The sequence below is a fragment of the Eptesicus fuscus genome, chromosome 11 (genome assembly GCF_027574615.1).
Source record: "Eptesicus fuscus isolate TK198812 chromosome 11, DD_ASM_mEF_20220401, whole genome shotgun sequence".
NCBI classification, from domain to species: domain Eukaryota; kingdom Metazoa; phylum Chordata; class Mammalia; order Chiroptera; family Vespertilionidae; genus Eptesicus; species Eptesicus fuscus.
In genome coordinates this window covers 59,701,206-59,728,821 of record NC_072483.1, presented here as the reverse complement: position 1 = coordinate 59,728,821, position 27,616 = coordinate 59,701,206, and the positions used below count along the sequence as shown (strand labels likewise).

The window sequence follows — 27,616 nt, the reverse complement described above, 5'->3', positions numbered from 1 at the left end:
AAACCCAGGCATGTGCTCTTGACCGGAATGGAACCCAGGACCCTTCAGTCCACAGGCCAACGCTCTATCCACTGAGCCAAACCGGCTAGGGCAAGGAGTGTTTTTTCATACCAGTCAAAGGTTCCACTTAAAGTAATAATGTAACTGTCTGCAGAAGTAATAAAGTAATAATGTTACTGTTTGTAATATAGATAAGTTTATTCTGCTGTCATCAACATGGCTAGTGATTCATGGAAAACAGATGTCCCGGCTGTGATTTAGAAAAATGGTTTTGTGTCAGTTATCTGACTCATGGGGAGGTGGGGAGCCGCTCTGCCGGAGGACCTCTCAGAGGGTTTGTCTCTGTAGCTCTAGCACTTAGAACCAAACCACAGCAGGAGGCGAAGCTAGTGAACCTAGCAACCGACCAGCACCATGGAGACCAGTCAACCCAGCTTGGGTGTGGCCCCAAATTGGTTAAATGTTCTGGCATTTGCTGGTTAGCTAGGAGTCTCATGTTCCCAGAACAAAATGAGACCATTCTATTATTTTGTTCTTTTCTCAGGAAAGAAATAAAGTTTTGTACATCAGAGAACTGCTTTTTTTTTTAGATTTAGGACCTTTAATTTTGGTTGAGAAGGCACAAGCACGGAGGCTTTTAGGAATGCTTAAGACAGCCAGAGCTTCCCCCACACCTCAGGGGCCCTCTTAGCAGAGTCCCTGGGCTGAAATAGCGACTGTGTGTGAACAGGTCATTAACTGCTTGGCAGTGGAAGGGGCCGAAATTCAGAGTCCACCTGTTAGAAGTGGCATACTGACCAAAAGGAGACAAAACTGAACCCGTGGCATTGACCTCGAAGCTCTTTATGAAGAGACCCCAGGACCACGCTGGCGCGGTCCAGCTGGGTGGTCACCTTCTTGCTAAACACCCCTCCGGGCCATGCTGCTCACACCACACCGGGTTCTGTTGACCTTCTGAGGATGGAAACCCAGGGCTTCTTGTCTGGTTTCTTCTCACCTGATCCTCTCAGGTGGTTTTAGTTTTGTTTTCTTCAAGGTCAAGTGTTCATGTTATTCTGCCAAGATGCCTCCAGAGCTGTGAGAACTGGGATGAAAATGTTGTGCCCCTCCCTGATTCTCACGCAACACCATGTCCATTTGCACAGCCACGCCCCTTCCTTTGGCTTTCTAGTGGATTTCCCCAAGAAACCAAATTTGTGGGTTCCACCAGTCACTCATTAATCATCCTCACAAGTGGCCTTGCTATCAGTTAAAAATAAAAAGGAAAGGCTTGCCCTAGAAGGGGGCTTCAATGAGGGGCCCCCTTTTCATTAGAGAACTGTTTATATCAAAATTAACAGAAGGCAACTAGGCCCTCCCCACTTTATTCTTGGGGGCTGGGGTCTAAATAATAAACCCAAGAAGCGTGAGTTCAGCACTCCACCCATCATATAGACTGACATTGGTCCTAAGGTTTGAGACTCAGCCACGGCACAGGAATGGCTGGGCTAAAACACGTCAGATGTGGCAGCTTCCTGACTAGAACAGCGACTTTCAACCCATGTGCCACAAGAATTTTTAAAACCTATTTATCAAGGGTTTACCTATTTTCCCTTAGACTGTCAAATAAAAAAGTGACAACAGCCAACACAACAATAGCTGTCCGGTGCGAACGAATCAGTATTATACCTATTTTTTTGGTCAGATCGGCAAAAAAAAAAAAAAAAATAGTATTTTTTTTGTTGTGCCAAAGAAATTTAGTAATTAGTTTATGTGTGCCATGAGATGAAAAAGGTAGAAAATCGCTGGTCTAGAAGCAGGTTAGAATAGCAGTTTTCCCTAATATGCTACACTCAATGGAGTAAGACATCTCTTGTGCACCGACTATTATTGTTGTATTGTTATTGTATTGCTGGTAGTTTGTTCCTGGAACTGAAATTAGTCAGCTAGTTTCCGCAGCTCCTGTGGGGGCTCTGGGTTTGTTTTCCTCCCTGGGCTGCCCAGTCTGTCCTGGTCATGCCATTTGAGCCCAGGGTTGCCAGCTTCCTTCCTGCTGTGGAGTAAGGCCTGGGCGCCTTGGGTGGGGACTTCCTGGGAGCAGAGGGAAGAGAGTGGGCTCAGAGGCAGCAAGGCAGGCGATGGTGTGCATGTGTGTGGGTCTCTCGTCCTCCATATACCGCGGGCACTGGGGCATGTTTCAGATGAGACTGGAGATGCAGGGCAAGAGACTGGAGATGCAGGGCAAGGTAACTTGCTCAGCATCCCATAGTAAGGATCAGAGCCAGAAACTGGGCCAGATGGCTTCATTCCAGAGCCACTTAGCCCCTTCCCTCCGTGGCCCCCTGGGGTTGGGGGGGTGCAAAGCAGTTTTCCTCAGGAACAGCCGGCAGGTAGACGGGGCCTGCTCCATGAGCCCTGCTCTGGGACGTGTGGTCACAGGGTTTGGGTGGCATGTAGCTCTAACGTTTGCCTGTCTCGGTGGGAATATTCACACCAGTCTCCAAGAAGGCAGCTCCCTTAATGGCTGGCTATCATTCTCATCTGCAGAGTTGTTCCTCTACTAAAATTCAAATTGCTTTTTGCGATCAATTCCCCAAGTCCGATAGTTGTTCATGGAGAGCCGTGTAGAATTATTTTCTCCAATTCATTTAATTTCGTAGAGCCAAGAATTGTAATCCATGAATATATTTAAAAGTGTCAGAGCAAGGAAATCAGGTAATAAAAGGCATTTCAATCTCTTTAAAATTCATTTTTATGGGCCCCAGGATGCTACCCATCAAAGCTTGGCGCTGTTCACCTTAAGCAAGGTTGAAACCTGCGGAGTTTCTCCCACAGCGGCCACTCTGGGCCTTTACTCCGCCTCTTTTCTGTCGCCCCCACCCCTCCTAGGTTAGGCCCTCCGGTCCCGAAGAGCCTCCTCTGCCCCCCAGCCCTTCCTTCCCGAGCTCCTCCCCCAGAAGCCAAGGCACGTGCGCGGGGGCGCCCTGTACACAGTGGGAAGGTGAGTGGGAAGGTCATGCTCTAACGTGTTACCCAGAACTAGGTGGGGCAGGGAGTGGGAAATTGGGTGGTTGTAACATTTAAATGTGAATTTGTGGTCTCAATAATTCTGGAGCGGCCTTTTCAGAGAATTAGGCCAACCGACTCTGTAGGAAGTTCCCGTTTGGAGGCGGGGAGGTGGTTTTTCCGAGATGGGCTTTCAAACACGTGTCCCCGGGGCATGGGCCGGCAGGGGCATCCCAGGCGCCGCGGGCTCCGGGCGTGGCCAGAACAGGTAGACATTCTGGTGAATGTGAGCATTTCCTGTGGCTCCTGCCCGAGCCTGGCGAGGACTCGCGCTGCTTTGTCTGCAGGACTTTTAAAGAAGGAGCAGCGCGCGTTCTGCGTTCTGCGGCGGGAGGGCCGCGTGCTGGGAGGTTGGGTTCCAGACCCTGCACTGGGACGACTCCTCCCCACGCCCTCCCGGCCGGGCTCCTGCCCCGCAGGCCCTCCCGGCCAGACCCCAGACCACACGGCCCCGCCTCTGAGCCTCCGGATCCGCGCCGAACCGCTGGCTCCGCGTTCTTGGCCGCCCACGGCTTGCCGACAGGGAGGCGGGCGAGGGCGCACCGGCCCGGGATGCTTGCTCTCACCCCCGCGGGCCGCGCGCTTTTGTTGTCCTGGAAGCCGGCCCCTTTCGGGGTGACGCGTTAACGGGGCTCCCCGGCCGGCAGGTGCTGCAGGGCTCGGGCTGAGGTCGCCAGGTCCGTAGAAGCTCACTTTGGCCTGAGTTTGGAGGACGTCGCGGGGTGTAGCCCGCAGGACTGTAGCCCGCGGGAGCCGGCGGCGCGGAGTGCGGGGACTGGAATTGGGGGTACGGAGGCAGCTCGCCCCGCCCCCGCGCAGGCCCCGCCCCCCGCAGGCCCCAAGCGGAACCCTGCCCCGCGCGGTCCCTCACCCCGCCAGCTTTCTTTTCCCACAGCCTCTCAACTTGCCCTCCCCGCGCCTGTGGGCGGGGCCGGCTGGGGTCCTTTTTGCCCCCGCCCCCCCCGCCCCGCCTTCCGGTGGAGGCCACCGTGATTGATAACCGCGCAGCTGGGACGCGGGGAGGGGCGCGCACAAAGGACGGGGCGGGCAGGTTGAGCGGTGGAGGTGGAGCGCAGATGGGGGCGGGGCCGTCGGGGGCGGGGCGCGAGGGGAAGGCCGCTCCTCTGCCCCGGGGGCCCCCACCCGGGCCGGGGCCACCTGCGTCACGCCCATGCGGCCGCGCCCGAGCCGGGAAGCGGGGAGGGCGCCTCCGCCTCGGGAAGGGCGAGTCCGGTGCCGTCGCGGGGCTGTCCGTGGGCTGGAGCCGCCGCCCTCGGGATGCAGCTGAGCTGAGAGCCTGCGCCCGCGGACCCGAGAGCCCGCGTTCGCTGAGCGTCTTTCCTGGCGGTGAGGGGCGGTGGACTGGCAGCCGGCAGGATGACCAACCCGGCGGCCACGCAGAACAAGGAAATCGACTGTCTGAGTCCAGAAGCTCAGAGGCTGGTAAGAGGAAAACGCGTTTGGAAACTTCCGCTTCTGACTGCGAGCGTTTGGTCCTTGTTGTCGTCTAAGGTCCAGGGCAGTGGGCACCTTTGGCTGCACTGCTGTGGGGTGGGCTCCGCCTGGCCGGGGTCCCCTGAAATGAAGGCCCCCACGCGAGGATGTGCGGGTGGGAGCGGCCTGCTCTCCGTTCGCTTCGTTCCGCTCCTCCTGCGTGGAGAGCAGGTTTCATTGGACGGCGCCCCTCCCCAGGACGAAAGGACCTTGTGACCGGTTCTGCCAGCTGTGTGGCTGGGCGGAGGCCTGAGACCCGCGCTCTGTCTAGACTCTATAGACTCTAGTGTCTAGAGGGTCCCTCCAAGCTGGTAGTTTGGTATTTTACAAAATACAGCGCTAGAAACTGGTGTCCAGAGCCGGGGCCCTGGCCCTGGGGCTGGAGCCATCTGTGTCTGGGCGGTTCTGAGCACTTATCCTGCTCTGGACCTGCGACCCGAACAGGACTTCTCCACCTCCCCCAAGGACCCCATCCCCAGATAGACTCTGGCTGGTCTCCTGGGGTCTGGGGTCTGGACAGGACCCTGCAGGAATTCAGTTATCTGGCTTAACACTCATGGATGTGGGGTATTTGGGTTAAAATTGGGCTGGGGTGAGGTGGGGAAGGTTCGTAATTACCCACTGCCCCATGGCTTGTGGTTGGTCCTGAATATCTAAAGGTGAGAGGATGCACTTTGGAAAAGAAACATGTTAGGATGTTTGAAGTTTATACTACAGAGAACTTGAGCCCAAAACAATGACTCCTTCACCAGGTAGGAATTAATCACCTGCTGGGTGTTTGTGGGGATTCAAAATGAAAAGACTGCCCTTACCTTGAAGGAGTTCCCCAGTAGGTAAGCACCAGAGAAGTGCACACTTGGGAGTTAACTTCCTTGCTGAGGATGGTCAGGTGGGTTCTTAGTGCCCATTTTACTGTGCTGCTTCTGTGACCTCACCTAAAGCTGCCGCCGAGGGCCAGACCTTCGCCGCTGGTTCCTACCCCTTAACCCCGTCGGTTTCTAGGGGCCTGGGAACCTGCAGAGAGACCCTGGAATCCCCGTCAGGGAAGGGCCCTTGGAGAAGGAAGGGCGGAATGCTGCTAGAGGCCGGCGTTCCCGATGAGCCATTTAGGCAAGCCTTAGATGGCCAGGACGGGCGATGTTAATCCTGGGCGAGATTCTGGCTCAGAGGAAGGAACTCTGGGTGGGGACTTTTTGTAGAAGAAAAGAGTAAACGTAGAGAAGGAGGATGTGAGGAAGGGAGGGACCTGTCCATCAGAGGAACGAGTAGAAATAACACCTGGCTTCCGATCACTGCCTGAAAAGTCTCCTTAACCCTTCATGTAACATAACCCTTGATTGGGTCTGGCTGAGACGCCTGCTTCATAGAAATAGGGGAGAGGGGAGTCTGGACCGGGCCCTGAGTGAGAAGGTGCTCCATCCTCACTGGCCCACCATCCCCAGCCCCCTCTCCCCCCCCTCCCTCCCCCCCCCCTGCCCCCGTCCCCGCATCCAGCCACGTTCAGTCCGTGTGCTGCAAGACATTTTGAAACATGCAATACCTGTTTGATCAGGGGCACTGACCTGTTCTCCCTTAGATTATCAAATTTAAAAACAACAACAGTCCATACAACAATAGCCGTCCAGTGTGCATGAATCAAAAGCATACTTACATTTTTTTGTCAGATTGGCAGAAAATATATATTTTGGTGAGCCGCCAAAATTTTAGTAATTAATAAGTGCTGTGCCATGAGGTGGAAAAGGTTGAAAATCGTTGCCCTACCAATTCCAGGATCCAGTAAGTTCTGAAAACCAAAAGTTGTTGCTTTTTTTGGGTAAGTTTGTGGCAGGATTCATTTGGCAGTGAGACCTGCCCTGGCTGGTGGGCGACTTTTCAGTCTTTACCTCTGCGTGTGAACACGTCCATACTTCTCTCTGCAGCCCCTTTAACGGACTTGGTTAAAGGGTGTAACTCAGGACTGTGGCAGAATATATGGTGGCCGCATCTTACAGCCTTTCTAGTTGAAGTCTGACACATACCTGGTCCCGGGATTTCCGATAAGCAATTGTGACCCTGTGTGAAGGTTGTTTTTAGTAAATAGTAGCCAACACTCTTGGAGAGTGAGGTGGGGAGCCTTAGAAGGGAGTCTCCCCGCAGCCACCCTGGAGGCACTGTTCCGGCTGGAGGCCTCTGGGCTTCCATACTGTTTGTTTGGTTCCGGTTGTGTTCTCCATTAAGTGACCCTGTTGTCCTGGGAACTGGGGTCTGCAGTGGGGAAGGAGGGCTGGGGGCCACCCCAGTGTCAGAGGAGAGCCAGGGTTGGCAGGAGGAAGCAGAATTGCCAAGCTCCACCTCACCTGGCAAAGGAAACAGCAGGACGAGGGCAGGAGCCCAGCTCCTTCGTGATCGTCGGTGCCAGCCGTGGGAGGGGCAGTGTGGAAACCACGCACTTCTCTCACTTTTGTAACTTCCCATGTTTGAGAGGGGTTGTGTCACCTCTGGTGGCTTTCCACTTCCTGACTAGCATGAACTGACAAACATCAGTCCTGTCCGGAGAGAGGCTGTCCGGGTAGAGCGTGGGCACAGCCTCCCGAGCCCCATCTCACGTAGGTACCTGTGCCAGGGTCCCTACCTGAGTGGGAGTGTTGACGAAGGCGGGGACGAAGGCGGTGCCCTGGGGGCCGGAGATTTTTGAGTCCTGAGATCCCATGGTTTGTTTTAGATGGGGCACTTCCTCAAGCAGTCAAATTATAGAAACTCTAAGTTAGGTCTTTTCTCACATAGTAAGAGTGTCCCACGAGGGCAAAGATGAAGACTAAATTTCCCTTTTTCTTTAAGAGTTAGTTTCTGTGCAGCCAGAAATAATGTCACCGAGCGGAAGCCTCCTTAGTAAAAAAATTTTTAAACCCTGCAGTCTAAACTGCCACTTATGCTGAGCACAGGAAATCCAGTTATTTATAGTTGCAACACTGTTTTCTCTCGAAGCTGATTGGACTATTACCTATTGGAGTGAGGTCCTTATCTCGTTTGTACAGGTCTGTGAGGTTGCCGTTGGTATGATGTGTTTGCTCCTCAAAAGGCAATGTTCGAGAGGAATGCCTTATCCCTGAAAATTGGGCTGTGTGACTCAGAGAGGAAGCGTGTATGACTAGTTACTCACATGCCAGTTTCCAAAATCTCCGTTCGTGTTTACGAATGTTGATCCTGGAGGCCCGGGGCCCGTAGGTGTGAATTACTAACCTGTGAGGGAATACGCCGGGTATATCCTGCTGTAAGTTGGTTGTGGGGTTAGGCAGGAGAGAGTTTTTATTGCCTCACTGTTTTAACTCTATAGGGTTCTCTTTTTTGAATAAAGACACTTATTTTTATGGAATGGATTTACTAGGACTTTCATTATTCAAACTATCTAGATAAACTTAAGTAAATTAACTTCTTTCTCCTACGTTAAACAAAGGATTACTTTGACTACATCCAAAATTTAATCATTCACAATTGCCAGGCATATGACCGCAGACCAACACTGAAGTCCCCACCCCCCAGCCCAGCTCCAAAACAAATGAACCAAAACAAACCAGAACCCCACACACAGGTGTGTATTCAGGTGTGTGTTCCGAGACTCATTCATTCGTGGGGGCCAGGAGGGAGGGCAGCGTTTCAGTGGTTTCCTCCTTAAGGCTATAACTTCGCTTTAAAGCCATTTTGCCTTGAATCTGAAGAACAACTACTTTGTAATAGACACCTAATGTATCTTAAATGACTGTAGTGAGGATTTACTTTAAATTTTAACCCAAATCTTTCATTTCTATGTTAGTGGGGTAGAGCTTATGAAAGCAGCATCCTTTCTGATCCTCGCATCTTTTTTCTCATCTGTGGTACCTGGGTGTGTAGCCTTCCTGTCTCTGCTGCCCTTAACCCTGAGCTGAGCTGAGCTGAGCTGAGCTCACTGCTGGGTCTGCAGCTGTGGTACTAGTCACTGTAGGTAGCATTTCCCAATCCCCTCCCCCTCCCCCCGTGTCTGCCTTGCCAAGTGTTTCCTGTGGCGCCTTCCCCAGTCCTGGCCACCGCCTCATGAGGCTTGGTGATCTCCACTTGCAGATAAAGAGGAAACGGAAAGGTCAGGGGACTTTCCCAAGTCCCCACAGCTAGCAGGCAGGGGGCCCTCCGACGGAGCTGGTGCTGATAGCTGTCACCACTGTGTACAGCGCGTCAGGCAGGGTCTCAGGCCGGAGGCTGCCATGGGCTTCTCTGCAGCTCCCGGCCTCACACGCAGGATCGGGGCCGGAGGGCTTCTTTTTCCCGACAGGGCCCTTCAGATCCCAGCCCTTGCTTCTGAGTGCATATCGAGACCTCTTCATTGTAGCAAATGCTTCATTTCTATTTCTGGGAGTTTTCAAAACTTTTCAAAACAAAAGAACACTCGATGGACTGCAGTTTTCTAAATAAGGAAGAGAATACTAGTAACGGGAGCGCGGCAGACATTTCTCCTTTTTCCAGTTTGTGTGCTGGACTAACTTTGTCACTATCAGTCACTGTGTCAGCCCTCACAGGAACCCCGGGAGCTGAGCCTTTTCCCGAGTGGCTCCTCCCTAACCCCATGCCACCCAGACAGGCCCCTGGAGGGTGGAAATGATGGCTTCTCGTTCTTCCCTGGCGGGTTCCGGGACTGGCATTGGACACAGGGAAGGCTGTCAGTAGTTGTGTCCGGCTTAACAGAGGAAAGCGTGGTGCTGTGAGAGTCCGCCTTATTCTGAGAGGGAATATGCTTTGTGACACCTTGAAGGGGTGGGGTCTGCAGGGAAGACCCTGTGTGGAGCAGGGAGCAGGGAACGAGAAGGGGGAGGAGCCCAGATGCCTGGGCTGCAGGGAACCTGTCACCTGGAGAGCCACACAGGTGGGCGGGCTCCTCTCACCTGTCAGCCGCATGCTTGGTGATGGGTGGCCGTCATGCTCTTGTTGGTAGTTCCAGCAGCTCTTGTTGAAACTGTTGAAGGAAATGTGAACACACTCTTCTCAGAAAAAAATATTTCACATGTGTTCACAGCAAGAGGAGGAAGTGATTTTCATGGAGGGTAAAGTGATCAAGCGTCTCTACCCACCCTCAGGACTGTGCTGAAAGTTCCGAGTCATTGCACTCGATAAAGTAACATGAATAATTTTGTTCCTGGTTAATATAAGTTTGTTATTTTGGTATGTAGGGTACTTTTAAGAAGTTTGTTATTCTGAAACTTTTAAGAAGTTCATTATTCTGAGATTCCCAGTGGCACCATGGGGAGAGGTTGACAATGCTTGACCCCTGGTGTGGAGATGACCTTTCAGAGGCGACGGAAGCACCTCGAGGTGCCCAGCCCTAAAATGAGGGCTGATGTTGGGAAGGGACGCAGTTAGTCCGAGCTCATGTCATTGGTCAGGGGTAGAGCCCAGACTGGTGGCTCTGTCTTGAGACGCCCTCTGGACCGTCTCCCTCTGTGGAAACTCCAGGGGAGACCGAGAGGATGCAGTCTGGACAAAGGTGGCACCCATTGCTTCTTGGGCTGTTTGTCCAGGTCCCCCAGGAGCAGAGGGTGGGGTACCAGCTCCTCGGGGCCCAGGCCCAGTCACGATCAGCTTGGCGAGATAAAGGCCTGAGTTGCTTTCGATGGAAACATAGTGTTAAACTTCAACGAGTTAAACTTTAGTCTTTAACTTTGTGTCCTTCATTTCTTCAAGTAAAAATGATAAGTTGTGTCATGTTTATTTTGTGGCTTACTCACTGGCCTCCAGATCTGTGCCCTGAACCTGTGGCCACGCTGTTTGAACAGGTGTGGCCGAGCACCAGAGGTCCGGCCTCCGTTCCATTCCAGGTTTAAAGCTGTAGTTCGCGGCCCTGTCGGACCCCATGCCTCTTTTTTTATTACACATTTTTTAACATCTTCATTATGAACCTGAAATGAAATTCATTGATGGTAACATCTACCAGCATATATAATATCATGTTAATAGAATGTTTCACTAAACATTAAAAAGAAGCAAAAGGAAGGTAAGTTGCAACCCTGGAATGTGAATGCCAATGCCTAAATGCTGGTGCAGCCTTCAGATACATCCTAGCTGCAGAATGCAGACTGATACAGACACTCTGTCCTCACACCCAAACAGCTACCGGTGACTTGACATCCCAAAATTATGACTAACTCTTAGGAAAGTTCTGAACAAAATCAAGTGTAATCTTCCCTTGCTTTCCTGCTGATTGCATTCCCGGGATAGTCGATGCACGTTAAAACTGTGCAGAACACATTTTGAGTTTATGTGTAAGTTGGAATCAGTTTGTCGATCTGAAAGTGATCAAGTGCTGCTTCTGTCTGCCTGATGGCCAGTGGGAAAGGCCCTCGTTGTGCAGCCTGTCTCTGCAGGCTGGTGCCTTGCCCCTAAATGCCATTAGTACCCCCTCCAATCACTGTGAACCCCCCCCCCCCCAAACACACCACTATTTCCAAAATACTCTCTTAGAGTGGGCACTCTCCCCATGACAACTGTGCCTTCCCTTTGTGGCCATGGTCATAAATAGAGGCCCCCTCAGTGGCGGAACTTACTGTAGCTGCCTAAGCGAGGGTTTGGGGAAGATGAGGTTTTGAGACTGCAGTAAAATGCACGGTGGCAGCCCAGAGACATGGTGGGCGGTGGATACCTGGTACGAGGCCAGCGCCGGTCGCCGTTGGGGCGCTGCCGGCTTGGCGAGTTCCTGTTCACACGGGTGCAGGGGAACACTCATCGCCCAGTCCACTTGGTTGCTTTGAATAACATTATTTTTAGACTCTACTGCATGTGAGGGGCTGGGGGTTTACATAGAAAACAAAAGTTGGTGGCTGTTTCCTCTTCCCGTAGCAAAGGCAGCTCAGGAAAGGGCTCTGTCACAGCACTGTCTGCCCCGGGCTGGGAACGTGCCCCGCACTGTAAGTCCCTTAACGCGGGCCTGCACGTGTGATCTCCGGGGTCTCAGGCTCGCCCCGTTGGGACCTGTGTTCCTTTGTCACTACAGGGAGGAATCACATACGGACAGAAGTCCCCTGCTTGTTTCTGGAACAAAAGAGGTTTTGTCACCACTTCAGGCACAATATTCCTCTCACGTAGACAGGAGTGAACTTTAAATGCATCCTTAAGCTTCTCCTGGGAGATTGTAAACTGTAGCTATGGCATGTGGCCTGACAGGAATTCTGCTTGTTTATCAGAACTCTCCAACCTGGAGGCCAAAGTGGATGCGTATGGTCAGTATTAAGGCTTCATCGAATGCCGTGCAGATAACAAACTGCTCGTCTCTCTCAGCCCCACGCGGCATCATTTCCACTTGACATCTGAGGCAGCACACCAGGGAGGTGGCCGTCATTGAGTCCCGCGTGGGTGTCCAGGCCCAGTCCTCTCTCTCTTGATCCAGGTGGTGGTCTTCATGTGTGCCGACAGTTCCCTCCCAAACAGCTCCTGGAATGCCAGCGCCCAGCATCGCAGGGCCTTGCGGCCATGCGCACGCCAGTCACGTGCTGTGGGTGTCCCCGGGCTCTGCAGGGTGGGGAGCTGGCTTCCCCAGCTGTCATCGTGCTGCCTGTCCTGACCCCAAGGCTTTCTCAGGGCGGAGGAGATGGCGAAAGCACGTCTCAGCCCATTTCTGAAGAGTCGCCAAAGCTGAGGCTCATGAACCCCTCCATCTTCCACGTAGCACGTGAGCCCTGGGTAGCTACAGAGTCCAGAGCAGAGTGAGAGCTGGCTCTCTGACTGCGGGTGCGGTGCCGTAGGATGTAAATTCCGCACTGTGAGAGTCCCAGGGAAGCTCCGAAGCTCAGGACAAGTAGAGCCAGAGCCAGGAGTCCCTGACGAGGTGCGGGGCTCGCAAGGACGGAGCGAGTCTGCCTCCTGCCCTCACCTCTGTCCTCTGAGAGCCAGGACTCCTGGCCCACCGTGTCTCTGCTCTCTGAGGAGCAGCATGGGGGGCATCTGGGTAAACGGGTCGAGCCACAGGAGGGACACAGACGTCCCTGCGCAGGGTGCTGGGCAGCACTTCCTACCACTTACAAACCCTCCAGCACAGGCAGGAAGACGGTGTGACGGCAGCCACGTGCGAGCTCAGCGAGGGCACGGCACGCCTCTGCCGGGGTTCTCCCTGCGTCCTGGCCAGTTGCTTCTCTGTCTGGTTCTGCCCGGCCTCAGTCCCCAGCGGAGTCGGGCTCTCGCAGCTCCCTGACCCCGGAAAGGAGCAGCCCTCTCCTTCGGAGGAAGCTGTTATCTCTGGAATTCCTGGCTCGGAGCAGGCCTGTCGGAGCGCTGGCGGGACAGATGACAGATGTGCTTCTGATTGTTTATCCTGAGGCCTTTGTGTCCTGTTCCAGGGAAACCCACTTCCGCGCTGCGGTTGGGTTAGACCTGCAGGTCATCAACCCGTCTCTAAGGTGATGCCTGCTGTGCCGTGATTTCCCTGCAGAGCTCTGCAGCCTTGGCCCAGCCTGGCCCGGTCTGAGCCACACCAGAGGACAGGTCATAGGGAGCAGTGTCTCTCTCCCCAGCCAGCTTGTGCATCCCCTGGCCAGTCCCCTGGCCGATCGCATCTGTGGCCTCAGCTGGCCACTTGGAGGGCTGGCCTGAGAGACCCTGGCCGGGAGGGCTGGGCTGAGGCTTCGATCTGGGCTTCTCTGTGCACCGTTAGCATCCCTCACACCATCGTGTCAGAGTGCTGTCATATTTGTCTGTGGTCCAGTAAAATGTAAAAGTGGAACTTTGGAGTCAAAGGTTCCCATTTTTAGAATTATAGTGAGGCAGCTTAGGTGATAAATGGTGTCTTCTTATCCCAAAACCCAGGTCGATAAAGCTCTGCTGACTGGATTCCAGGCCAGGCCAGGAGGATCCTTGGGGGAGGGGCTGGCCGTGTCCCCTGTGTGGGGGATGGAACTCTGGCATTCCCGCCATTCCCAGCCGCACTGTGGGCGTGCCTGAGAGAGCCAGGGAGCCTGGATCTCCTCAGGGGAGCCCTGGCTGGTCAGTGCCTCCATCAGAGCAAAGAGGGGGCCTGGGTTTTCTTGGGTGCGGAGCACAACACTGCACGCTGTAGCAGCAGAACCCCGGCCACCTTCCAGCGGCAGTGAGCATGGTTTTGGTTTGGGGCACCTTCATTTTCTTCCTTCCTCTCCCCTTCACCCCCTCCCTCCTTCTGTCATCCCTACCCCCTCTTCCCTTCCAGGGCATCCCCCCCCCCCCCCCCCCCACTTGCTTGCTTGCTTGCTTGCTTCCTTCCTTCCTTCCAAAAATGTTGCTATTTATTTGAGAACTGTCAGACAACCAGACGTAATTGGGATGACAGAAAGCAGAGGTCCCCACACTTGAGCGGGGGCATGTGGAAGCCCAGATGGCTGCCTCCCCCCAGGTTCTGACTCAGGGGGCCCGGGTGGGGCCTCAGGTGCTGCATCTCCGAGGGGTCCCCGTGAGGCCCCTGCCCTGGGAAGGACACTGTGACAGCCATTGATTTAAAGAGCCCACGTCCCACCTCCAGCCCCAACAACCGTCCCCTTACAGCCATGTGGACCCCACCGTCCCCACCCAGGTCATGTTAAGGCAAATCTGAGCAAAACCATAGCATTTCATCCTCAATATCTGAATGTGTATCTCAACAAGGATGGTATTGGGCAGAGGAGGGAGGGTTCAGGGCCCAGACCTCAGGCTGAGGCGACGAGCTGCGGGCTTGTGGCCACTGCCTGCAAACAGGGGAGAGAGCGGCCTGGGACCCTGGGGCCACGCAACAGGCCCCGGTCGGGAGCTGCTGGGGACCAGAGCCTGGAGAGCCAGCAGAGGTCGGAGAACGAGCTTGGGAGAAGTCATCAAGGGAGCGGCCAGCACACTCCCACTGACGGCTGGCTGGGGGGTGTCACGGTCCTGTGTCTAAACTGTTTTTTTACACCCCGAGCAGTTTATACTTTGTCTCCTAAATTCCACAGATCCGTGTGCTTTCCTCCATTCGTGTCATCTCCCTTGAGATTGGGGGCTGGGGGCAGGTAACAGGGAGGCCATACCCCAACTCCAAAACCCCAGGGCCTTGGAGGTGGGAGGTGTGTCCAGGTTTTGGTGAGCATCCTATGCATGCGCCTCAGGGTGGTGGCCGGGTGGGGTTCTTCTCCAGGGTTGTCTGGCCTCTGGGACCACGTGGGTCTCTTTGGGACCGGGGGCCCCTGACCTCCCGCAGTGGCCTCACAGCTGTGCCTCATCCTTGGCCTGCGGTCCAGCCAGCCCCGCCCGCTCATGTTCACGGGCTCGTCCGTCCGCCTGCCCAAAAGCAGCCTCTTCTCACTTGCTGGGCTTCCCGCTGCCCTCCCCGCCCCTGTTCCTGCAGCCAGAGAGATCTTTCTAAGTCAGAAGTCAGGCCCTGCTGTGTCCCCGCTTAAAAGCCTTCAGTGGTTCTACATTCCTTCAAGCTAAGGTTCCAGATACAGGAGCTGAGGGTTGGGCCTGGACCCCGCCCTCGGGACTTCCCGCCCAGCCACAGGCCCTCGTCCCACACTCCCCGGCCCTGGCTCTCTCCGCTTTGCTCCCCGGGGTCTGGCTTAGGGCCTCTGTCCCCCAGGAAGCCCTCCTGACACTAGCGTTGGGGTAAGTTCCCTCTCCCCTCTCCCCTCCCCCCCCCACTGTAGCACTTGGCACTTGTTCACGGTCACCAATTGCTTCGTCTGCATCCCAAGACTTCCAAACCGCACCTTGAAGGTCCTTCCCGGGCCCTGGGCAGTGCGGTGAGTTCCTGTGGCCGGGCTGGTGACCTGGGCTGGTGACCTGGGCTGGTGACGGCTGGTGAGTGGTGGCCCCTGCAAGCGAAGTACAGAAAGTGAAAGTAGCATTTGGCTGTGACCTCAGCGTGCAAGTGTGTGTTGTACACAAGTGTCGACGGTGATGGATTTGCCCTGCACCGAGGAAGCGCTGGCCCCGAGGCCCGCTGGCCCCTGAACCGCCGTCAGCAATTGGAGGGCGGGGCCGGGCTCAGGCGACTGGAGGGGATGAATTTGGGTTTGCATGTCACCGTGGCGGACCGTTGCCATCTTGTATTTTGTTCATGTAAAGACTCGCTCATATCAGATATATTCTCACGTGAGTGATCGTTATCTCCTGTGCTCCGTTTCATGTTCTTGGCAATGTCAGCATCTTTGGATGAACCGTGCGGTGAGGACTCCCGCGTTTTTCTTGGAGGCATCTCAGGCTGGCGTTGGGGTTATTCTGCTGATAATAGCCTCATGCTGGCGAAGTTGCCTGTGCACGGGTTTTGTGCTGAAGGGCTGACCCGCAGGGGCCTCGGGTCCTCAGCCAGCGGCCCACAAGCATGATCCTTACCTCCTGCATCCTGAGTGCTTTGCTGTCCACGTATGAGTCATGTGGGTGCTGCATAGGGGGGCGATGGCCAGGATTTGAAATTGCATGGAACTGCACATTTATCTCCTTTCTAAATTATAATCTGTGGGCCAAGTTAATCTGTCTTTGGGGTTGGCTGGCTGTGTCCTTCTAAGGAATTTATTCTATAGCTTGGTTTTGTTCATGTGGTTCCTTTATCAGCCAAGCTCATGTCCTTCAGTCGGGGGTTGTCCTCAGGGACGGGACAGACTTGTCGGGCCGGACGTGAGGACCAGAGGCGACGGCGGACCGTGGCGGAAGCCCTTTGCTGGGTAGCTGGGGTCTGTTGGGACATCCCCGCACTCCTGTCTCCCTCTGCCCGCTCGCACAGCCCCTTCCTCTTTCTTACATTCCACCCCCCTTCTTCCTCCATGCCCTCCCTTCTCTTTCCCAGCCCCACCCACCCAGCTGGTGGGCTGTGGCCGCCTGGTCTGAGCCAGTGTAGACACTGAGCCCACAGGCTGCTGGGCGGCGGCCGCCCTCCGTGCGAACGTCCTCCTCTCGCTGGCCGGTCCATGGGGCTGGAGGAAGCACGTAGCCAGTGCCAGTCTAATGGGCCTTCCCTGCCCTCCCCTCCGGCGCTGCCCCTCACACAGTGTTCAGAAAATTGAAAACGGCAGTGAGGAATCCACGTGCTGACACAGCAGTGGTTCTGACACCTTGATTTGAAGGAACCACATGAACAAGCCAGTCAGCCACTGACAGCTCAGCTGTGTGGTCAGTTTTGCTCTTAGATGGGAATTTAGAAAGAAGATGAACTTAATTCCCTACAAGCCTGGGATGGGGTGATGGATTCCCACCGTCCAGACATGAGCCTGCCAGGCGGGAGCCCACCGTTGGGGAGACCCTGTGTGACTCGACACTCGGCCACCTCACTGCTCGCTGGCCCACCAACCACCCCGGAAGCCTGGTGCCATCCCCAATGGCCCCGTTTTAAGGTTCTTCAGGGGACAGTGGGACGGCTGAAAAATGTGTCTACAGCTCTGGTGGGAGAATTCTGAGGGTAGCCCCGAAAATTAAGTGGATGGAAGGTGGAATGTATTTGACACCAGGGGACCTGGACCCTGACACATTGTGCCACTCGCCTCCTGAATAGTGGGTGAGCATGAGGTTGCGCAGCCTGAAGCAGCGTTCAGGTGCCAAGCTCGCCGGCACTGGTTGGCAGAGTACGGAAAAACAGCCACAAGCTGAAAGATAGATTCCTCTTTAACGTAACACTTCCAACAGCTCTGGTCTTGGTCTTGAGAAAAGATGGCTTCCCAGCACTGCAGGTGTTGAAGGGGAAGCTGAGGGCAGCAGGGTTATAGAGAGGTGACCGAACAGGAGTTCTGGAAATCTGGGTCAGAGTCCCAGCCCCGTGCCCTCGGACATGCCTGGCAGCCTCTCCCAGCCTCCACTTCCTGCTCTGTAAAGGGAGGGATTGAACCAGTGACCCGTGGTCCCATCCTGCTCACATGTTTCGCTTCATGCATTAGTCTGTTGTATCTTCAAAGGAAGGCAGACTGCCCAGGCCTGCCACCTATGGGCTGGGTGACCTTGGGCAAGTTACTCACCTTCTCTGTGCCTTAGTCCCCTCATCTATAACCTGGTGACGTTAACAGTATCTACCTAATAGCGCTATCGGTGACAGTAACTGCTTAATAGAGCTATGCGAGGAGCACATGGCTAATATAACGGAAGCCCTTAGCATAGAGCCCACGGCATTTGGTAAGGGCTCCATAAATGGCAGCAGTCATTATTACTTGTAACTGCCACGACCCTTGGCCCTTTTAACTCTTACGAGTCTGCGATGGCATTCCCGTAGATTTGTTAACCTCTGAACAAGGTTTTCTTTCAGTAGCATCCTTGTTACCCAGGTACTTGGAAGGGGCCACTGGTCTGTGTTCTAACACAATTTCCGGGTGTGTTTCAGGCGGAGGCCAGGCTGGCAGCGAAGCGTGCGGCCCGCGCGGAGGCCCGAGAGATCAGGATGAAGGAGCTGGAGCGGCAGCAGAAGGAGGTAATGCCGACCTCTTCTTGGTTCTTTTCACGGGCGATTTAATGTTAGGTAGAGTGTGTGAGTCAGAGGCACCTGTCCATCCGACACAGCTCATGAGCAGAACGCACTTGTGCCTGTGACTTCTGTTCAAGGTCAGGCCAGGGAGGGTGCATAGCACAGATGCCAAACGTGCCTGTCCCCGAGGCCCGGCCTGCGGGATCCGGACTGAGCCACTTGCTTGCAGACTAGTAGGTCCACCCAGCCTGGCTTTCTGGCTCTGCACTTCAGGGTCTTACTTCTGAGAGAATCCCGGTCCTCTGAATTAAAAATAAGAAAGAAGAACAGACGATTATGTTTTTATACTAAACTGTTTTGTTTAAAAATGTTTCCCCTGTGGTTTTACACTTTCTTTAAATTATATCTTTATTGTTGAAAGTATTATGTAAGTCCCCTTCCCCGCGCCCCCCCCATTAACCCCCTTATAGCCCTTCCGCAGTGCCCACCCCAGGCCTTCACCACCCTGTTGTCTGTGCCCATAGGTTATGCATGGATTCGTACAGACTTCCCACCACCACCCCTTCCCCGGCTTTACACCTTTTAATAGGTTTCATGAAGCCTGAAGGCCCAGTGCAGTACAGAGCACAGAGTAAACGCCATGGATGCATAGCCAGGGAAGAAACGGCCGCCCTGGGAGAGTGGAGAGTGATGTGTTTACACACCTGTGAAAGGTGTTTGCTACTTATTTTCCTAATCTCGAGCTGGAGCCAGAAGTCATGTGGACAGCTGAGGGCTCTCTACCTGGCAGTGAGAGCTCTGAGCTTTTCCAGGGCTTTCCCATGACCTTGAGGTTATGGGGGAATGAGGGTCCCTCGCTGTGGGACCCTGTGCTCCTGTGGGCCACGCCCTTGGAGACCGTCCGCCCCAGGCCCCACCGAAGGCTCTGCTTCTTCAGAACATTTGAACGTAGTGTGTTGGAAAGAGCCGGCCAGCTGCCTTCCCCAGGGCTGGTTCGCATACACAGTCTTGCTTGGTTCGCTCAGGCACATTGTAAAAGTCCAGCCGATGTTTTAAAACTTGTGAGATTTCAGGGGAAAAAAAAATCTAGATTTCCAGTTTCTCTTAAAACCATTGCAGATTCTGCCACTTTCCTGTAGGGTGAGGCTCCAGACAGGGGTGACTCAGGGTCGCTCTCTGCCTGAGGGGTCTGTCACTCCCTGTGGAGGTGTGTCCCTGGGGGAGGGTCATGGCCAGAGGTGAATATGGGGAGGAAAACCATCCTTGTGGTTGGAGGAATAGGTAGAAGGTCATTAGAAACTCCAGCCCGGAGAGGTCCGGGTGAGAGGCCACCCCGCACAGCGTTGTTGGGAAGTGACTGTGTTGTAGGTGGTACTTGTGCTGTGTTTCTGTGTGAATATGGGCTAAACAAGTGTTTGCAAGTAGGTTCCCCTCCTTGTTGGAAATACGAATACAGTTGGAAGCAGTTCTGGTGTTCGTGCTGTAGAATTAACTGAGGACTTCAATTGTTTGTACTTTTTTCTCCTAATTCACCCGAAGAAGCGCGGGTTTAGCATTTTTCTCAGTGCCCTGCCCCCTAGAATTGCATTCATCATTTTTAAATTGGAGATAATGATTCGGACTTTGAAACTTCCTGAGGCCCGATGATTCTCTGGAAGCACCTTCCTGTCCGTTATCTTGGTTGAGGGCAAGGACTGGAACCTGATTAGTACCTGCCCACGAACTGGGGGTGGGGGAGGGGGAGGGGGTGTGTAAGCCTGACCTGAAGTGACTCTTGAGGTTCATGCAAAGAAGCATTTTCAAATCCGAAGTTAACTGTTTGGGCTGGGACGTGGAGACAGGAGCAGGTCTTGTTTAGCAGGCCCTCGTCACATCCTGAGAGAGTGTCACCCGAGCTTAGGAGCCGTCCTGACACCAGCAGCCTCTGCCCACTCGGACGGACTCAGGTATACATCGCAGTCTTTGGACGCCGCCCAATAGGATAGCCTGAACTAGAAGAACTGGATGTTTTAAATGACAAGTTGCTTTTTCAAACCACCTGGTGTCAGTGTCCCTTTAAATACTTCTGTTCATTCAGTAGACACTTGCAGGCCCCCTGGGAGCCCCTCCCCTCTGCTTTGGAAATCGGAATGGCAGCAGGGGGTCAGGGCGCTCCCTGGGTGGGCAGTGGTCATCTGGGCAGAGGGCCTCAGAGGTCAGGGTGCCCACACAGTGGGCAGAGGCCCATTCTCAGGATGCATCACCATTTGCAGAGGCAGGTGCCAGCACCAGGAGCCTCCCACCCTCTCGGTGGCTAATGGTTTTGATCGGCTTTTCCAGTTGCTCCAGTAGTTCCCAGTCCTTTTCATATCCAAGGTCTTAAAAGAGCTCTAAGAAGAATTTGCCCCAAGTTTTTGTTGCTGTGCCAGGTTTTGCCACGGTGATTGAGTTTCAACACGGGATCTCCCCTCCTCCCTGAACTGTCCCCTGAGCTCTGTTGTTGGGGCTGAACCAACAGCTCAGGAGAGAGGGGACAGTGAGTCTTCGGGGTGTGACCTTGGTGTTCGTGGTGGTGTTAGTCATCAATTTTATAGCTTTTCTCACATGTAAGAGAAAGTGACTTTCACCAAGTATACAGTGTAACATTTGTACAAAATCAAGATGAAAATGAGTTACAATGTATGTCAGGCATGTCAAACTCGTGGCCGGCGGGCCGCATGTCTTGGCCCACCAGCCGCAAGTTTGACATGCTTGTGTGCGTACATATCTGTCTTCCCAATTATACATTTAGATAAAGTACATCCTCTCCTTATTTACAGACAGAGTTAATTTAAATGTGCACTTGATAACCTAAGCAGGTTTTTTGCAAAGTTCTTGATTTAGAGAATAAAAATGAAGTGGAATTAAGCCAAGAAACCATGTGTTTGAATGGCCTCCTTTAAACACCCAGCCCTGTTTCTTTGTTTGAGTCAAAGGAAGTCATCTTCTGTTTCATTTTAATTCTACAGCCTAAGACAACCCCAGCTGTTAAGTCCCGGCCCTTTAATTTTGGAAATGCGAAAGGGGCCTCGGTGGCTGTCACACAGGGCCGGGCACCCCGAGGACAGCAGGGGCTGGCACCTGAGCGTTTACAGGGCCCAGGACCCGTGAAGCCTGGCCTGCCCTCGGGTGTTTGGTACCTGCTAAGGATCTGGGGCTTTGCAGAGAAAAGCTGATTAAAGCCTGGGAAACCCGGTTAAAAACGCCGCCGTTGCCTCCCTCGGTCATACACACACGTCTCATTGGGTCAGTAGGTGGCATTGCGATTTGAAATTCCTCATCGTAACGGTGTGTTTCACTCCCATTGTAAAGACAGCAGTGGTTCACAGGGGCCAGAGGTTTTTGTGATGATTCAAGTTCATGGGCCGTCTCACACGAAGGCAGTCTGGTAATTTGAGTCCTCTCAGCACTCAGCTCCCCAGCAGAGATGCCCGAGACATGGGACAGGGTTTCCACGTGGGATTGAGCTGTGGGAGGAGAGGGAGGGGAGCGTGGCCTCCCTGTGAGGAAACACCTTAGGTCACGTCACTTTTTATCTGTCCCGTGTGCATCGTGTGTCTGTCCGTGCTCACACTCCTCACGGACAGGCAGGGACACTGTGAAGACGCCTCCTCTGCTGAACTTGAACTCCCAGTGGGGTCAGGTTGCAGGCCTGGGGACCGGCCCCCACGCTGTGAGTGGTCGGGTTGTGCAGTGACAACCAGGGTGTGTTCAGGGGGAAGCGGAGACAGGGACTTGGGTCAGCACAGCCCGTGGGGACCCTGCATGAAGGCAGCCGAGAGCAGGAAAGCCCGGTGGCACCTGGCAGGTGAGCACAGAGCCAGGCAGGGGTGCAGGTGGGGTGGAGGCCCGGCTCCATCCTGGGGTTCGTGGCCATCACATGAGCCCAGCAGCTCTGACTTACACAGGCGACAACTTTGCTCTCATGCATGCAGGGTCTTCGAGGTAGGAAAGCACCGCACTGAAAGTGTACATTTGAAATAAAACAGATGTGTCTTTTACTACTAGTCCCAGAGACCTGGGTAGGGCAGAGGGGAATGGCAGGGCCATCCCGGAGCCCCTGCCGTGTGGCAGTGCTGGGCTGGGGACTGTCCCTCACAGTCTGTGAGGGGGAGTCCGAGTCTTATTGGCAGGTGAGGAAGCCAGGCCTTGGAGAGGTGGATGGTTTTACCCACAGCCAAGAAAATAGCCCAGGTTTCGATCTAGATCTGAAAAAGCTGCAAAGCTTGCAGTCTCCGCAGTACACCCTCTGCCTCAGAATGAGTGTGTGCTCAGCAGTGAAAGCAAACAGAAACCGAGGGCCGCGTCGGCAGGTTAACCGTGGGATGAAGTTGGCTGTGAGCGTGCTGGCACTCGAAGCAGAGGGGCCGGGGTGAGCTGCACAGTCCTAGTCGTTTCACAAGTGGAAGCGCACCTTGCAAAACAAGTTTTTCTCTTGGTGCTGAACCGAAGGAACAGTGTAATCCACACAAAATAGGCAGTTTTATTAACAAGAGTTTCACAGAGAACATGGAAGCAGTAGCTGCTCACCTGCTGTTTCTCGATCTGACCACGTCCGGGAGTGAGGAGCGACGGGTGTGCCTGTGTGCACCCTCCATCACGGGTCTCGTCACCAGTTCAGATGTGGGGGGGGGGGGACTGACTTCCTTGGCTTCGCTTTGGGGCTGTTTAAGTGTTATGAGGATTCACTAAGGAAGGAGATATGTAGATATTCTTTGGGAAATCCAAGTGAACCTTTTGTTTCCCGAGAGAACCTACACTAATAGGAAAACGGTGGTGATACGATGACCAGGTGATACGATGACCAGGGTGCACCTGACTTGATAAGCAGTTTGTTGGGGATACTGTGTTTGAAATAGTCATCATGTGGAGCGTACACACCTGTGCTCGCCCATGTCACACTGGAAATGCCAGCTTTCCAGGCCTACAGCTGGGCAGTGCCTTGAACAATGCCTGACTCCGTCCGTGTGTCGTGGGCTGAGTGAGTGAGTGAAGCAGGTATCTCTTACCTAGTGATTCCTACAAGATTAGAGAAACCTCTGAAGCAAACTGCTGTGTCAACGTATGATAATAAGCTTTTCAAAAATGTATTTCAGTTCTATTCTAGGGCCACTCTGCCTAGCTGGAGATTTTCTGGTGTTCTGTCTGTATCCATAGGAGGGAGGACAGGAGAGCACCGTTCTTTACGGGTTGTGGGTTTGACCCCCTTCGCTCTCTAATCAGGTTTCTGTACTTTTTTGTTACACTTTTATCACTGTGAGAAGAAATTTTAAATTGAGGACGAAGTCCTTTGTCCCATTCGTGGTAACAGGTTACAGACTTCTGCCTTAGAATAATGCCAGGATTCTCATGGAGACTCAGGTGAGCATGCTGTGTTCTACTGATATATCTATAACGAATGTCAGATAAAGTTATGAAATGACCAGTTCTTTCAATGAGACTTCAAACGTTTTTTAATTCATACTTTACCAATTAGTCACAGTCCCCCCCTCCCCCAATGTACCTTTATTCATATATCTAGGTACTTGTAAAACCTTTCTGTCTGATGTATCTACTTTTTAAATTGGATTTTATATTTCTCTTCTTATTTCTCTTGCCTTCTTTGTAGATCTATCAGGTCCAAAAGGTAGGCTCTCCGTTCTTGGTTTTCTGTTTGCATGCACTGGCTTTCTCTTGCCAAGGGCCTGCGCCTTTCACAAATAACACCTTTCGCTGAAAATACATAGAAGTCCTTACTGCTTCCCTCGCTGCTTTGTGCGTGAAGCGACTTGAACAGGATGCTTAAGTCCCCACCTCTGTCTCTGCGAAGAGCAACTTTCCCTGGATGCATGTGTGTGTGCTGAATGCTTTCCTCACCTTCGTTTTTCTCAAAAGTCAGAAAACTGTTTCTTTGAGGGGGAAAAAAATGAATTCTAGGACAGAATTAAATCACATTTCAGAAGGTACATTGGGAAATCCTTTGAAATCAGGTATTTAAAGGGAAAGATTATCCTTCCATATAATTTTATTAGAAAACGTTAAAAATGTCAGTACACATTGCCATATGTTAAGAGATTATTACCGTACTATTAAAAATCCTGAGTAGAAAAGAAAATGATGACATAACAAGACAATTCTGTAGCTTCCTGTCAGCCTGCCTCTGTCCCTGACATTGAGAGTGCTGTTTCCCAGTGTTTTGTAGAAGCAGCTGAGGTTCAGAACTACATGCACTGAGCAGGCCAGACACGGAAATTAAAGAGAAAAACACCAGGTGCGTGACGCCCGATTCAGCAGGAATGAAGGGAGCAGTGAGAGGTTCCTGAGAGTTTATAGAACATGTACACAGTCTCCCCGTAAATGGGTTTCGTTTGTTACATATGACACCTATAGTAGTTTCTTCTTATACACTTACTCACTTTCTAGGTAAAGAACAACTATGTTTTTCTTTTAGAGCAGCTAATAATTACATTTAACTTCAAAGGTTAGGACGTGCGGGCCCTTTCGACACACTGTTTACAAGGCTGTCCTTGAGTTCCTTCACTAACTACAGCCCTGAAATGCCTTCCTGTCCTGCCCCATCCCCGTCTGCATCAGCACCACCGGGAAGAGGGTAAAGAAATCAGTTAAGTAGGCTCCAGCACCTGTGTGTACTTGGTTAGCTTTTGTAGGGTCTGAGAATTACAATGTGGACTGGAGCTAGAGCCAGTCACACGTATAGTCTCGGGGCAAAGGCGGCAGGTGACAGGAAAGCCGGAACCCTGGCTGTAACTGACAGAGCAGGCATGACTGTCCTCATACCTACACAAGAGACTGTCGGCTAATCGCCACTTGGATTCATTCATTCGCTACTCGTCCGAGATTGCTATTGTTTTCTTCTCACTCACCCACCAGTTAGAACTTTGCCAGAATGGGAATTTGTGTGCAGAGTGAAACGAGTCCTCAGCGCAAAAGCAGAGACACATTCGTATAATAAAGATGGGTCCGAGGGCACGACAAGGACGAGGACAGGGAGGCAGTGGGTGTCTCTCCAGCCCATTTGGCTGCTTTGAGTGACGGTTTCTCTTCTGTGGAGTCACAGCTATTTCTGAAAGCCAAGCACCTTTTGCGTTAGCCTGGCTCTCCCTTCCCCGCATGGCTCACCGGCTAGTCCTGCTAGCTCACAGTGAAGTGCGGTGTGCTGCCTGCTAGCAGTGCCAGGGCAACTAGCAACTGCACTTGCTGTTGGCTTCTGGGGTCTCCCCCCTCCACGGATGACACGGAGACAGCGAGAGTTACGGCCGCTGTTTATAAGGCTGAGGCCACCCATGAACTAGATGGAAGGTTTTGAATACTGGTTCTTGTTTTTATCATGAAAAGAGCAATAGATAGTGTGCAGGACTTGATATAGTATTGGCAAAAAGAATAATGGGAAAACTGATAATAGGGACTACTTTTGGGATTTAAATAATATTTTGTGAACTTATATAGGCCCTTCTCCTTTTTAAAAACCCATTTTCTATCTTTATAATTAAGCCATAAGATACAGGAGGTCAATGGCATTACATTATACTTACCTGGAATCCAACAGTGAGAGTTGGGCTAATATTAATTGAATGCAAAATAGCTTTAAGCTGTTGAATTTTACTTAATTTGATGTTAAAACATGACTGGGAATTGTTTAATTGTATTTCCTGTCTCGATTTATAGTCTAAGGCACATCACTCATAGAAAAAGATTTGGCTCATGTACTTTTGATACTGCAGTTTTGTACTGGTTGAGTTTTTGAGGTGTTGCTAAATTCTCCCTCCCGATTTTTCCTCTTCCAATTCTCTACTTACACCACCTCTAAGAGAAAGGGGCAAGGCCATTGGGGATCTTAAATCTGGCCGCCCTTCGAAAGAAACGGAGACGGAACCCACTGTAGCAGCATCAGGTGGTGGTCCCTGTAAAAGAACCCCAGCAGTGCATTTTACCTCTCACACCTATTGTTTACCCTTCTGATCAGAAGGTTTTACTGTGTGAAGAGGAGAACCACGTCTGTGTTACAGAGTGTGGTTGGTTGTTCCCTGATATTCTCATTGGAAATTCAGGGCGAAGAGAGGAGTAAAACCCCGTTCCTTGAACTTTACCTGGGGTCCCCCTGCCTTTGGGATTGCTGTATTTAGTAACAGGCATGGCCCGTCTGAATCTGCTTTTCTAGCTTGGGCCGCCGTAGTTTGGACCAGCCAGGTGGAAACATGGAGGCATTCGCTAAAGAAAATCAGAACGTAACTTGCAAACATTATCTGTTCCCAGTACAGAGGCCTCCCCCTCCGTAGCTATAAAGACACCCAAAGTTTGTAAGTTCAGCGTGGGTATCAGAGAGCAGGAACAAGTGCGCCAGAAATCGGGGGGCGATCACAGTTGCCCCCTTTCTGCTACATTTTCTCATTCCCGTTGTGGCGACACAGGACTGCTGTCGGCCTCCGCCCCTCGGAACCAGTACGGGGGCTCCAAGTGCTGTGGCTCAGTGTCCATCCTGGTCTCCAGGCCCCCGGGCCCCAGGAGTGCATCGTCCTGGCTCCCCGGGCTTGCAGGTGGGAGCGGGGTGGGCGGGGTGTGTCCCAGGCTCCGCTGCCTCACTGCTTTGTCTTGGCGTGTTCCCCTCACCGTGTGGCTGGGGCAGCAGCTTGGGAATGCATGTCACCGCAGCTCCCTGTGCATGTACCATTTCCCTTCTTGCCTAATTGTCTTTCCCTTCTGTCCTAGAAATATTATGGGCTGTATACGAAATGGGGTGACATCGAGCAGTGGATGGTAGGCCTTGGATACGATTTTAAGAAACTTGCATGGTTTATAATTTGATTGTTACACAGTTTAATTACATAAATAGATTCCTGTTGCACCATAATTTAATACCCAGAGGTTTCCTGCCATTTCTCCTGCGTCTGGCCTGGTTGTTTACATCCCGACGGAGGCCTGAGTAGGAGGGCCCTGGCCAGGCCTTTGGTCTGGTCTGTGCAGCTGACTCCTGGAGTCTCCAGGCCAGTGTTTGTGGAGGTCGATGCCCCCCTGACCTCCTGGGGCAGAGTGCTGTCCACTAGGGGCACTCGGGCCGGGGGTGTGTCCCAGGCATGAGGACTCACCCATTTCCATCCTGCCTCCCGGGCTCCAGTTGGAACCCAGAAGCCACATTATGCTCCATTTCCTTCTCTCACTATTGTCGTCGGCTGCCCCGTCACCCTCATTCCAACCTTTACCTGCCTTCAATGTTTGCCCCGCCCCCACCTCACCCGATATTCCCACTGAAATCCCTGTTCTTTGGCAGAAAAAATTCCTGTACCTTCTCACCATTTCCTAGAATAGCTTCTCTATCCTCCTATGTCAGTTGAGAGCTAGCTCGCCCCTATCCTGTCCTTACGGCCCTCCCAGGAGGGTGTGGGTGGCCCCCTGCCCACTGGGTGCTGTCCGTGGTCCCGAGAGGACATGGCTTCTCCTGTCATTCATCCATGCACCTGAGTGCGCCCCCTCCTCCTGTCCTTGTCACATACCTTTAGCACTTGAGGATCTGGCCAGTGTGGAAATGTCCTGCTAAATACTAGTATCCCTGATACATAAAATAATCTAAGGAAACGTAAAATTTCTTCCTAACATCATAGGTTTCTGCATAAAATACGAAAGGCAGTTCTGGAAATATAAGGAGCACACACTTCCACTGTTTAAAAACACGATGAACTACAACCTTCACAGTGTGTGAGCCATCATTTT

The 27,616-nt window shown here is 52.8% G+C and overlaps 1 protein-coding gene across 4 annotated transcripts in view; it reads left to right on the top strand.

Moving 5' to 3' along the window:
* Positions 1-4,073: 4,073 nt before the first annotated feature.
* The window catches only part of LRRFIP1 (LRR binding FLII interacting protein 1), a 72,252-nt gene continuing 48,709 nt past the window's right edge, over positions 4,074-27,616 (top strand). For 2 of the 4 annotated variants that reach the window (XM_054723432.1, XM_054723431.1), the window contains exons 1-2: positions 4,217-4,488; positions 17,813-17,899. In XM_054723432.1, the coding sequence (XP_054579407.1) occupies positions 4,423-4,488; positions 17,813-17,899 (153 nt within the window). In that variant the 5' untranslated portion in view covers positions 4,217-4,422. Of the gene's footprint in view, positions 4,489-17,812; positions 17,900-23,519; positions 23,538-26,617; positions 26,666-27,616 lie in introns of all 4 variants that reach the window. The other 2 variants (XM_054723434.1, XM_054723433.1) reach the window with 2 other exon arrangements.